At 38.0% G+C, this 12,199-nt stretch overlaps 1 protein-coding gene across 5 annotated transcripts in view; it reads left to right on the plus strand.

The window, feature by feature from the left end:
• EZH2 (enhancer of zeste 2 polycomb repressive complex 2 subunit) overlaps positions 1-11,520 on the plus strand; it is a 49,274-nt gene extending 37,754 nt beyond the window's left edge. For all 5 annotated transcript variants that reach the window (XM_064443809.1, XM_064443811.1, XM_064443810.1 and 2 more), the window contains exons 12-20: positions 328-422; positions 5,919-5,959; positions 7,072-7,197; positions 7,587-7,765; positions 8,558-8,653; positions 9,266-9,347; positions 10,162-10,242; positions 10,360-10,444; positions 11,197-11,520. In XM_064443809.1, coding sequence (XP_064299879.1) covers positions 328-422; positions 5,919-5,959; positions 7,072-7,197; positions 7,587-7,765; positions 8,558-8,653; positions 9,266-9,347; positions 10,162-10,242; positions 10,360-10,444; positions 11,197-11,257 — 846 coding nt within the window. In that variant the 3' untranslated portion in view covers positions 11,258-11,520. The remainder of the gene's footprint in view (positions 1-327; positions 423-5,918; positions 5,960-7,071; positions 7,198-7,586; positions 7,766-8,557; positions 8,654-9,265; positions 9,348-10,161; positions 10,243-10,359; positions 10,445-11,196) is intronic.
• Positions 11,521-12,199: the final 679 nt, after the last annotated feature.

Here is a 12,199-nt window from a genome sequence, read left to right on the forward strand (position 1 = left end):
GAAGGGAACCTACTTACTAAGGATGATAGCATTTTACTTCTAAAACTTCTAAAGTATAGAAATACTTGTATTTATTACTAAAAGATAAAATTAATAACAATGCTATGATCTAGAATATATGAAAGTTAGTTTTAAAGCTGTTAAATTAACAGTTTAATATCTGTTCTTAAGTGACAAAAATAATCAACTTTAAATGTATTGGAAAGAGACTATGACTGCATATAATCTGTAAGTTGTTGGTTGGAGGAAATAACGCTAACTTAGATAATGAGCAGCTTTCCACTAGTGAGAGATTTATCGTGGATGTATTATGGTATCTCTTGTTAGGTGTATGAGTTTAGAGTAAAGGAATCTAGTATTATTGCTCCAGTCCCTGCTGAAGATGTTGATACTCCTCCCAGAAAGAAGAAAAGGAAACACAGGTAAATCTGTTACTGAATAACCTTAGCATAACAACAAATTTGAGATACAGGGGATCAGAACAGAAAATATTTTGAAGGAAAAGTCATGCAACTCTTTTCCTTTTGCTTCCAAGAAAGAAATTTGCAGCAATAAAACAAAATGGTGCTTTGGTTTCAGAAAAATGCCTTACCACATTGGCAAGTACAACCTTCCACTTCTCTTCCCTTCTCCCTTCTCTTTAACCTCTCTAACAGCCCAGATTCTTGTCAGCAGATTCTTGTAGGTATATTGCTGCAAGTAGTCGAGCTAAGTTTATATTGTAAACACTCTACACAGCTTGTTATAACATTCAAGGTATTGCGGTATAACTTTGTTTGCAGCAATAAATATTAAATTTACAAGTGTTATAATGGAATTCAATAATTATTATAAGGTGTTTTGTAAATTAAAACCCGTGGGTTTTTTATGGTGAAGTGTATTCCATTAAAATTCAGATGATCAATAAGCAAAATTGTAGCAAACTAGTAGGATTGCCTTTGTTTTTTCTTTGAGAGAGTATTCCTTTGGCACCTCAGTTTCATTAGCAACTATAACTTCAACTAAAGAACCAGGTTAACAAGTCATTATTTAAAGTGAAGCCGCAATGAAGGACAAAATCAAGCAGTTTGCTGGAGCCACAAAGACAATCTGAAACAGTTTCTGTTGAAATTGCAAACTTGGAGGCTACTGTCTGTCAGTGAAATGCATTTTTCTTTGAGAATCCTGAGGTTTGAAAAATGTCACTCTGTGTTGAGTATTTTTATTCCCAGGGATAAAAACATAGGAGATAAAAAGCTGACTGAAAATTAGCAAGAACTTTTCTTTCTGCAAGCAATAGGAAATTTTATGGAAAAAGTGTACTTATTTCTCCCCTTAACCTTCCTTATTTTTCCCTGCTTTTTCTTCCAGTCCTTCTCCCATCAAGTCTCCCTGCTTCTGCTATAGCTTGTCTAAGTATATTTATTATTTCCAGGCTTAGTGAAGTTCCTGATACTGGCTCAAAGACACTGTTGACGTGGAGTAGAATGTTTCTGCTTCGTAGCATAGAGGCAGCCGATGTGAGCTAAATTAAGTGAGCATCTGGAAGAGATTCTGTTCTCCGTAAAAACTATTGATTTAATGCTCTTGGCGCAGTTTTCTTCAAGTTTTTGGGCTTTTGGTGGGCTTGGCTATTTAAATCTGGAGTTATTAGCCATAGTGGAAGTTTGGAATATGCAGCTGGGAATTAGCTTCCTTTGAGATTCACACAGATTGCTATAAAAATGGTGCCACTACATCTATTTGAAAAGAGCAACTAAAAGGCTTAAATGTAATTTGCAGCTGAAATGGATTGTATGGTTACCAGGTTGACATTATTTTGGAGGAGTTTTGAGACTTATTTTGGTTGGGTTTTTTTTCCCAAATAAATAAAAGCACATATGTGGGGTTTCTTGATGTTATTTTGTTCTTATTAGTTGCCAATATAAAAACTTCTACGGTAGCAATTTAGTTCTGAAATGCCTTTTACTTCTGAAACGCCTTTTAATTCTTTTAACACTCATTGAAGGAAGAGGATAACTTTTTAAAATTTGATTTCACAGAATATGTGCCAATCAAGTTGTCTCCATCCTTCTCATTCTTTTGTTTGTTTGTTTTGTTTTTTGTTGTGGTGGTGGTTTTCGGGGGGTGTGTGTGTGTGTTTGTTTTGTTTTGTTTTTTAAAAAAAACCTTTAGCCTGCCTACATAATCTGAGCATTCGTTAAAGATGTTGCACAACTGGCACTTGGGAAAACCATCTGGAAGTCTTTCTTGTTTTCTTACATTTTTTTGAGTTGAGTTTACTTACTCCTAGAGTAAATCCAGTCCTAGAGCCAAGAAGGCTCTTCTGTCCTGTTTGTACTTTTCCATTATAAGGACTTACTGGTCTGCAGGTTTTCCACATGTATGTGTGGCAGACAGCCTTCTGCAAAAGCAGCACTCACCAAAGAGAAAAGCAGCAGCAGAAAGCTGTTTTTTAATGGCCTCTTGTAACTGATTTGATAGCAGATTTTCTTATACGACCATGCCTATTTCCCATGCAATCTTGGTGCCTGTATAGGCATACTGAGCAACTAACTGGCAAGAATACACCCCTCTTGGGATAGTAAAAGATATTCTCTCCCTCCTTCCAATGTAGTTTTTGTTACATCGCCATAATAAGGCTGATCAATGAGAGGAGAGGACTTCTTATATAGTTGTTCTTTTGACACGCAGTAAGCGTCAGAACCTGTCCTATGTATCAGAGACTAACCTGGCAGTTTGTGAAAACTCTGCTTTGCTGGAGGAGTAAGTACTGTGTACAGAAGCCAGTAGAGAAATCTGAAAAAGAAATAATTCAGAAAAGCATGAGTGTATGCTGGAGGGAGAGTACTTCAACACTGTTCATTCTCCTATATGTAAGTTTTCTTCCATAGTGGGGAGCCAAATTGTATTTGCTTTAACTAATCAACACTCCTTCTTCTGGATTGGTATGGATCTGTTATTGATTGTAGGGCCATGCAATGCTGCTTCTTGATAATTTTTGTTTTTCTCCCCACCCTCATCCCCTGTTCACATGCGAGTTTACTAAGTAAACTTTATTTGAAAGAATTTCCTTTTCTCCCATTTTCTCCTTTTCTTCCTCCTGTTTCTACCTTCCACTGGACTACTGTTCACTGCATATGTTTGAATAGCTTATGTGGTTCTGCCTAGAGTTCAGGATGCTTTTCTTACAGGGATTTAAAGTCTCACTGTTACTAGGCAAAAGGTGCAGCTGAGGCATTGGCACTCATATTCTTATCTGACACCTGGCTGGAACCAGTGTCAGTGCTATTTCAGATAGCAAAGTATCTGTGTGCAGGGAATTAAATGAGCTTCTTCCAAAGAATGCGTTTCTACTATCTGATTAACTGATACCAGTGCAAAAGTACTGGCAAAATTTAGTTGGTTGCTGGCAGAGGAGAACAATTTCTTTGACATCATCTGTCATAATGCTTCTGGAAACACTTGTCTTCTAAGCTGGATGTCCTGCAGATGTCAGCAACCAGATGTACAAATCCACCTGCTTGCCTGGAAAACTGCCACTGAGTTTCCAACTTGCCTTTTTTTTTTTAATGACGCTTTGAGCTGCAAGTGCTTTCTCAACTTTCTCTTTTCCTTGTGTTTGCTTCCTAGCGCATGGGACCCGGTCATGCCTTTTGTTTCTGCTTCAGATAGCAGATTATAGGGGAGATAGATAAATTAGTCAGCCTTTAGTATGGTATACATTCAGGCTTCAGCTTTGTGCATTAATCGGGAACTTGCAGGGCTTCCTGGCAGTTTTTGAAAGTTACATGATAATGAATGTACTATTTGATTGTGCTAATCAAACCTCCTGTCAAATGGGTCTGTGTTGGCAGCTTGCTTCATCTTGTCTTCTGTCATTCCCCACAATTCATGCTTGAATTGTATGTCTCCAGCTCCCTCCTTGCTAGGGTCTCTCCCTCCTATGATACCTACCTCTGTTACAAGAGTGGCTAAGCTGATGCCTTTGCCAGTGCGACTACCATATTTATTTTTATCTGTTTTGTGTTGTTAGTGTTAATGCTTTGTTGATGGTGGCAATATTTGTTATATTTAGGTGACCTTGTCCATACAGTCTATATTTCCCATAGAAACCAAAAAGTTTCAGGTGGCAAATAGTTAGCAAGTGGAATTTTACTTTAAAAGTATTAGGATAGTGCTTACCTTTTTAAAAAAAAAAAAAAAGTCATACTAATTGCTAATGAAATGATGTTTTAAGAAGTCTCTCCACAGAAAGCTTTCAAGGATTTGGTATGAAGGCAGGTTCCTGTTATTTTGGGCTGAGACACAAGCTTCTGTGAAAGAATTAGCGAATGTGACACATTCCGTATTTTTTAATAAATACCAGCTAGACAAAAAAGAAAAGTAGTTTGTGCATTAGAGTAATTTAAGTCAATTATTTGGGAACTGTCATCTTAAAAAGAGTCAATGTCACATAATTCATAAATACATATTGGTAGCCTTTTTTTTTCTAGAGCGAGTCACTCTTAATAGGAATGTCATCTGTTTATTAGTGTTGTGTAGTGCTGATAGTCTTTGGGTTTGTTCCCTCTCCTCAACCTTAGATACTTGGACAAGTCTGCCTCTGTGTGTTTCTACCTTACATAGGTTCCTTCAAATGCTTGTAAGAAAGTTAGCTGTCAAGCACCTAACATTAAGTCTAATGGTAAAGGTTTGAAAGGGCAATTGCATAGAGAATCTTATCTGCCCCCCCAGCTTTAGGTAAATACCATTCTGTTAAAGCACAAATGGATATCATACTTCTTATGAAAGAAGTAGCAGCTGAAAAGTCCTATTTAAATAGTTACAGCAGGAGGTATTTTTTTCAGAGTGCAAACTTCCAAGTGTTGCATTCACTGAAGGGCAGAAGAGCTTTCTAAGCGTTCTGTGCCGGGGATTGTTAAGTACATGTGTTCATGAGTAAATACTCATGTATTTAAATACTCATGGACTGCTAAGTACATCTGCAGAGAAAGTGAGGTTGCTAGGTGCAGCTAGCAGCATATTATTTGTCCAGGGAATGAAGCTTCTCCGGTATTCTTTTAATGCTTCCATGTGACATACTGAAGAAACTCCAAGAAGTGTAAACTTTGCAAATCCTTAATCTGTTTGGTTGTTTTTTGGGTTTTTTTTGTTTGTTTGCTTTTTTCAAAGCCACAGAACAAAAACACCACTTCTTGCAAAAGGAGGGCTTAGCTAAGCTAACAGAGAAAGGATACTGAAGAAAACTGTAAAGACGTAAGAGAAGGGCATATAGGATTTGAAGGGGGAAAGGCTTAGCACAGTACCACCAGTCAGAACAAATTGGGGAAAAGTCTATCCAACTGGAACAAATACTGAGGTCACATTAGTGTGGCTGTGCCAGACAGATGCGATCTTCTATGGTGACATACTTGAGGCCCAGCAGATGAAGGGCAATACCTGGCTGTGATCTGTAGGAGACTACCAGTGTGGTGTTGGGGTCCTGTGAAGCAAACAGTTGACAGACTTTCAGTCCCCTATTTAGGCATGTCCCTGCATATCTGCAATTCTGTATCTTTCCTTCTGCTGTTGCTTCCCCCTGCTAGAAGGAGCTCCAGCAGCATCCTCTTTGTAGGCTTTCCTTAAAGCCATCTGAATTCAAGCATCTCTCTAGCCTGTACTGGGTGGGGGCTGCTTCTTGGTACAATCCTGGGACCAGAGGAATGGTGTGGGGAGGGGGAGGGAGCAACCTGCAGAGAGTTGATCTTGTCAGCTCCAAGAGACTGGGATAGCCTAGTTCTGCAACTGCTTCTTACTTCTGCGCAGTTAGCAGATGTTCATGTTACCAGAAACTTCTCTGTTTTAAGTCTTGTGGGTGCAAGATGCAGCTACCTTTCCCAGCCCACTGCAAGAGGAGTTCCTGTCAACCTTCTTGTGTTTGTTTTGTGTTTTTGCAGGTTGTGGGCTGCTCATTGCAGAAAGATACAGCTGAAAAAGGGTTAGCATCTTTCCATTCGATTTATGTCCTGAACTTTTAAGATCCTACTGTTGCTTTTGTGGTTTTGTTTTTTTGGGTTTGGGTTTTTTTTAAATGTTAGGCCATTATATACATTCCACGGGGAGATAGAGATTACAGGGGGAAGAAAAAGGAAGAAGTACATTACAGATATTGTAGGGACAAAACGTACTCTTTGGTTTACCTAACTGGAAGAGCTCTGTATAATTTAATTAAAAGGGAATGTGGCTGAATTTATAACCTTTTCAGTATGGCCTCATTGAAATAGAGATGAAAATGGTATTAAAAATAGGAACTGCTGTAAAGAGCGGCATTTTTTTTTTAAACAGCTTATTTTAAAAATAGTTATCGGAAAATTTTTTGAGTGTTTGACTTCTAGCAACATAAATTATTGATCAGTTTGCGTCTCCTTTTTTGGTTGCTGGTTGCTAACTTAAGCATTTTTACGAATACATGCAAACCCAACACAAGCTCAGGAGTATTAACAACATATAATTTATATAAAACCAAATTCTCCTAGTTGCTCTCTAGGTAAAGCTCTAGACTTGACCCCAGTACTCTCTCCTTGCCTGTAAGATGTTAGTGTTGTCTGTGTTGGAAAATTGACCTTGGAAAGCACAGTGGTATAATGGCCAGGTATTATTTTGTCATTGTGTCTGTTTGAAAGTTGACTGTTGCTCCAGAGTAAAAATGACTTTGGGTGTTTGAGCAAATATACTTTGCTGAATAATATCAGTGTTACTCTAGAACATGTTCACAGAGGAAATTATACCACTGTAGTTTCGTTTTTCAGTTTTCCACAGTAAACAGTTTTCAGCTCTGAATACTCAAAGCAGCTGAGCGATGGGAAGAATGAGGTGCACTAGGAAGCAGGCAACTAATGCGCTACAAACACCTGACTAACGTTACAGTTCTGGTTTGGTGTCTTTTGGGTTTTTTTAACCCCACTGATCATAGATTTGGGATTTTTCTTATTTAAAGTTTGGGGGTATTCTTAGTTAAATGGCTAAAAGGGAATTTCTACTTTAAAGAGTGAACTACATATTGTTCGTTTGCACCTTTCAACTTCACAAAATGTTGCTATTTTTATTCAGATGGGTCATCGAATCATGTTTACAACTATCAGCCATGTGATCATCCACGCCAGCCTTGTGATAGCTCATGCCCATGTGTAATTGCTCAAAACTTCTGTGAGAAGTTTTGTCAGTGCAGCTCCGAATGTAAGTAAAACATTTAAAAGCTATCTATAAATTTCTCTCATTGTGTCAGCATCTAACTCTGTACTAGGAGGCAGTCTGTACTTCAGACAGTGTCTGGAGGAGCAGCAAATTGTGTCAAATGGTGTGAGAAGGGAGCATGTGTTCAGTTTAATATGGCCTTCTTAATTAGCCATTGAGTGAAGTCAGAAACAGACTTAAAGATGAGGAAGGCTAAAGTAAAATGAGGGAAGGAAAGAATTTACAGACAGTACTTCCAAATGTCCTATACAGATATCAGTGTCTTATGTTTTTTTCTTAATATTCGGATATGCTATACTCTGTGCTGTCTTAATTTGACAATATACCTTTTTCATACTTGCCCTTTTTGTTTGTCATATATTCCTTTGTAGGCCAAAACAGGTTTCCTGGATGTCGCTGCAAAGCACAGTGCAACACTAAGCAGTGTCCCTGTTACCTAGCTGTGCGCGAATGTGATCCTGATCTCTGTTTAACATGTGGAGCAGCCGACCACTGGGACAGCAAAAATGTTTCTTGTAAGAACTGCAGCATTCAGAGAGGATCCAAAAAAGTATGTAGATAGTTATACAACTACATGCCTATTGACTTGGTTTTGACGTGTTTTTATATTTTCACACCAGAGCATAGAATTTCTTTGCCCTCATGCTGTCAAACAAAATACCAAAAATGGAGAAGGTAGCTGCTGCTTATATTAGCATGCATTCATTTCGTCATGTACCAATTAGTTAGTGTTTTCTGTGTAACACTGAAGTAGAATATCTCCTTTTCTCCATTCAGGCTTCACTTGTAATCTGCAAATAGGCTGCTGTTTTAAAGTGATAGCTCGTCAGTCCTTCCCTAGGTCAGATAATGAAGTTTGGCTCAGATGTAGGTACTGGGTATTTCTTTCTTCAGTTGTGGATTCTAACATGCAAACTTGTATACAATCTACAGAAGATATCTCAAAAGCCCAGTCAGCTGTTAAACCTTGGTTCATCTATCTGTTTATTTCTGCTCTGGACATCTTCTCACAGACTAGTTCAGTCAAATACTGAGTTAATCAGTAGTAGGCTCCTGTCTGCAGACCTTTCTAGTTTGAAGTCCTTAGTTATATGTGGTTTTAACTCTCATTTCAAGGTTAACTAAAATTCTTATTGGTTTTCAAGTACTTCACGTGGTTTTTCTTTCACATACAACTTCTCATCCACAAGCTGTAATTCCAGTGTGCAACTGATTAGAAGAATCTGTCCTCTCCTGGAGCCTCAGCATATGTTTCATTAAGTGATACAATTAAAACCAAAACAAAACAAAAAACCAAATCCAAGCTAGGCATGTCTAAACTTTTTGCTTTTGTCTCCCACAGCACTTGCTATTGGCACCTTCAGATGTGGCAGGCTGGGGAATTTTTATCAAAGATCCTGTACAGAAGAATGAGTTCATCTCTGAATACTGTGGTGAGGTAAGGACAGAGAACACTTGTTATGTATGAGCTTAATTGGTAAAATTGCATGTTGACTAGGGACCAAGAGATTGTCTCTAACTTGGTATGATGTTTAGACAGAGATGTGATTGACTCAGTATACAGCTACTGCTGCCAGACTCCAAACCCAGGAGCTAGATGGTTGAAATGTCACAAAAATATTGACACAGGTTCTTGTGAGAATGAGAGGCTGGAGTGTCATTTTTATCTTAGATGTAATTTCAATTCAGATGTGCCTGGAATTTTGTGCAAAATCAGTTAGTATGGTACTGAAGTTCAGTATGTGCTTTCACTAAATTATGCTCTAAAGTAATAAGAAAACCCTGAATCAGGTGTGTGGTCTTGATTTTGAAATGAGAAGCAATTCTTTCTTTCCTTCTGCTCTGAAGGAACTTAGTAAGAGCAAGCCACAGTTGTTTGATAAGCACAGAATGCTTGCTGAAAACAATGCAGTACTTTATGTTTGGGAATATTTTCAGTCCCAGTGAATTAAAAACCCCACCTTTCTTTCAGAAAGTCTGGGGTTTTTGACCTTAAGCTGCTACAGTTACAGAAGGGGACAGGTGGGCTCATTTACAATTACTCTTTCAGATTATTTCTCAGGATGAGGCAGACAGAAGAGGAAAAGTGTACGACAAATACATGTGCAGCTTTCTGTTTAACCTGAACAATGGTACGTATGTACTAGTCACAACCCTTGCAGCATAAATAAACTACGTATGCTCACCGTTTTGTTCAGCCCTGTTCTTTTGCAGGCAGCAGGCAACATCATTGAGAAATGTTTTTCTACCACGTCTTCTCCTAGCAATATGTAGATTCCTAATATTCATAGCTAGTGCTTTTTTCTTCTAAATGCTAATCAGCTAGATAGTAGCAATGGAGCCTATTACAGAAGCCAAATAAAGGATGAGTTGAGAAGTAGATTTCATGGAGTAAAGTTATGTGCAAGCATTAGTATAGTAGCCTAAAGAATTGAAAAGGCTTGCTAAGTATTGTCTGAAATAACTGACTTCTTAAATTAGCAGTAAGTTATGATGGTAATTTTTGTTGGGAGAAAGTAAGTCACAGATGTGGCTACTGCTACTTGAAGAGAAAAATAGAGACTGTACTGTGTCAAGTATGAAATACTAAAAATTAGTTGAAAGGCAGGACAGGGGCAAAAGCTGCTTTATGCCAATATTGACTTGGCATATTTATGGAGCTTGCTCCTGTGGAATAAAGGTAGAGAAGCTTCAAATGAGAAACTAAGAGAGTGCCATTCTGGCAGAGATAAATGGAATGTACAGTGTGGGGCTGCAGATTTTGAGTCTTGCAGAACAACAAAGCTATCGTAGGACGATGTGCCAGCTCTTCCATGATGGAAGATACGCAGTTATCTTTTTCCAGCTGATAAAATCCAAGCACACTGGGTATTAAACATAAAAAATTGCTTTTAGGTGACCTATGCATCAATTGTGTGTTTTGTTCTTTTCCCCCATCCCACCTAGATTTTGTGGTTGATGCAACACGCAAGGGCAACAAAATTAGATTTGCAAACCATTCAGTGAATCCCAACTGCTATGCAAAAGGTAAAAGTTTTATATTTACTTGCTTTTAGTAATGTATGAAGTGTTGTGGGATAATTATTTAGACTATGCATTTTACCAGTATTTCAGTTAACATATGTTTAAATTTCTTTTAAACAGTTATGATGGTTAATGGTGATCACAGAATAGGAATATTTGCTAAAAGAGCCATTCAGACTGGTGAAGAACTGTTCTTTGACTACAGGTTGGTAGATAGATTTTGTAACTTCTTCCTATCATAGCCTGGATTAGCTTTCAGTATTTCTGCCCAGCTCATAATTTATCACTGGGCCTGCGGCTTGACAACCTCAGGTCTCAGCAGCTGAGCAGCAGTCCCGTCTTTTTTTTTTTTTAAAGCCAAATACTGACTGACTTGAGCAAAGTAGACAGTTAAGGACCTTGCAAACTTGGAACAACAGCTTGTACAGAGAAAAGTTTAGTGACAAACAAGAACAGACCTGCACATTAAACTTCATAGTAGGGTTTCTGAGGTAACAGTATTGGTTGTCTCTCCCATCCTTCAGAAATGGGCAAGTAGTATTCTTATGTTATTAGCAAGCACTCCTCTAAGACTGTGTTCGTACTTCCCTCTAAAAATCATCTCACTGAAGAAGCATAAGCTGTCCAGTGATGATATTGTCTAAGTCAACCTTGAGAAGTACTGTTGCTTTCCACTAGCTAAAATGAACTTTAGCATTGTGACATTCAAGGCAAAAAAAGTGTGGAATTTTATCATTTTGTGTCCTCTTGGTCAGATGCCTCTAAAAGCAGTTTCTTGAGCGGTCAGCATTGTTCTGCACATTCGCACAAGGAATAAAGGCCCCAGCTAGTGAGGAAACTATGTGAAATCTAAAAGTATGAGAATATTCCAGATTGTGGTGGTGCTGTGCTGTTACATCAGAACAACAAAGCTGAAATGTTCAGTGTTACTGGTTTTTGTTTTTATTTTAATTTCAGATATAGTCAAGCTGATGCCCTTAAGTATGTGGGCATTGAAAGAGAAATGGAAATCCCTTGACACCAGCTACCTCTTCTTTTAAACAAACAGCTGCCTTATCTTCAGGAATTTCTAGTACTGTGGGCAATTTTAGAAGAATAAAAATGATGCAATTTCAAATTCTGTATTTGCAGAGTACTGTAACAGTAATTTATAGTAACAAATTAAAAAAAATTTTTATTGCCTTCTCACCAGCTGCAAAGTGTTTTGTACCTATGAACTTTTGCAATAATGTGGTGTGGTACATTTTTTTTCAACCTTGAATAAAAGATACTTGAACTTCATTTTTACTGGAACTGAGTTTGAATTTTGTGAATACTTACTTTCAACTTCTGCACAAAGGTAACTCCATACTTGTCTACTTCTGTTCCTGTTAAATGTGACTTAAGATTGTTGTGAACAGTGTAGGAGATTTCAGTCAGGCTGATTGTTAGGCACTAGATGCTGAAGTTCCAAGTAAAATAGTCATGGTTTTGCAGTTTTCATGTGCCCCTGGCTTGAAGCTACATTCACATTCTCTAAAGTAGTGGTTGCCATTTAGAAGCTCCTATAGGTGGTGCTACAGCTAACCACTTGTCACAATACCAACTGCATGTAATTTCGTAATGCTCACTATACATACATTTCTCTTCTGCATTAACTAGCCTAAGGCCATTTATGCTGTATCTTTTGTTTATCTGAAAGCAACCACTCTTTTGCTTATTGGCACTTCTATATATACAAAAGGTTGTAGTAAGAGATATGTTTTTATCTAAAAAAATTGTTTAGATTACAGCTAGTTGTCTGGGTCATATACAGGGCTACCACTTATTTAGTTCTGAGTTGCCAGCTGAGTGTGACCTCTGCAGCCCACTACTAACTAGAATATGATGCCACTTGGGGTGGGAAGGTGGGCACAGGGATGCACCACTGCCAAACTGATTTCAAGAAATCCTGTCAATGGCTGTGTATGTTCTACATTGA

This window comes from Phalacrocorax carbo, chromosome 2 (genome assembly GCF_963921805.1).
Source record: "Phalacrocorax carbo chromosome 2, bPhaCar2.1, whole genome shotgun sequence".
Taxonomy (NCBI): Eukaryota; Metazoa; Chordata; class Aves; order Suliformes; family Phalacrocoracidae; genus Phalacrocorax; species Phalacrocorax carbo.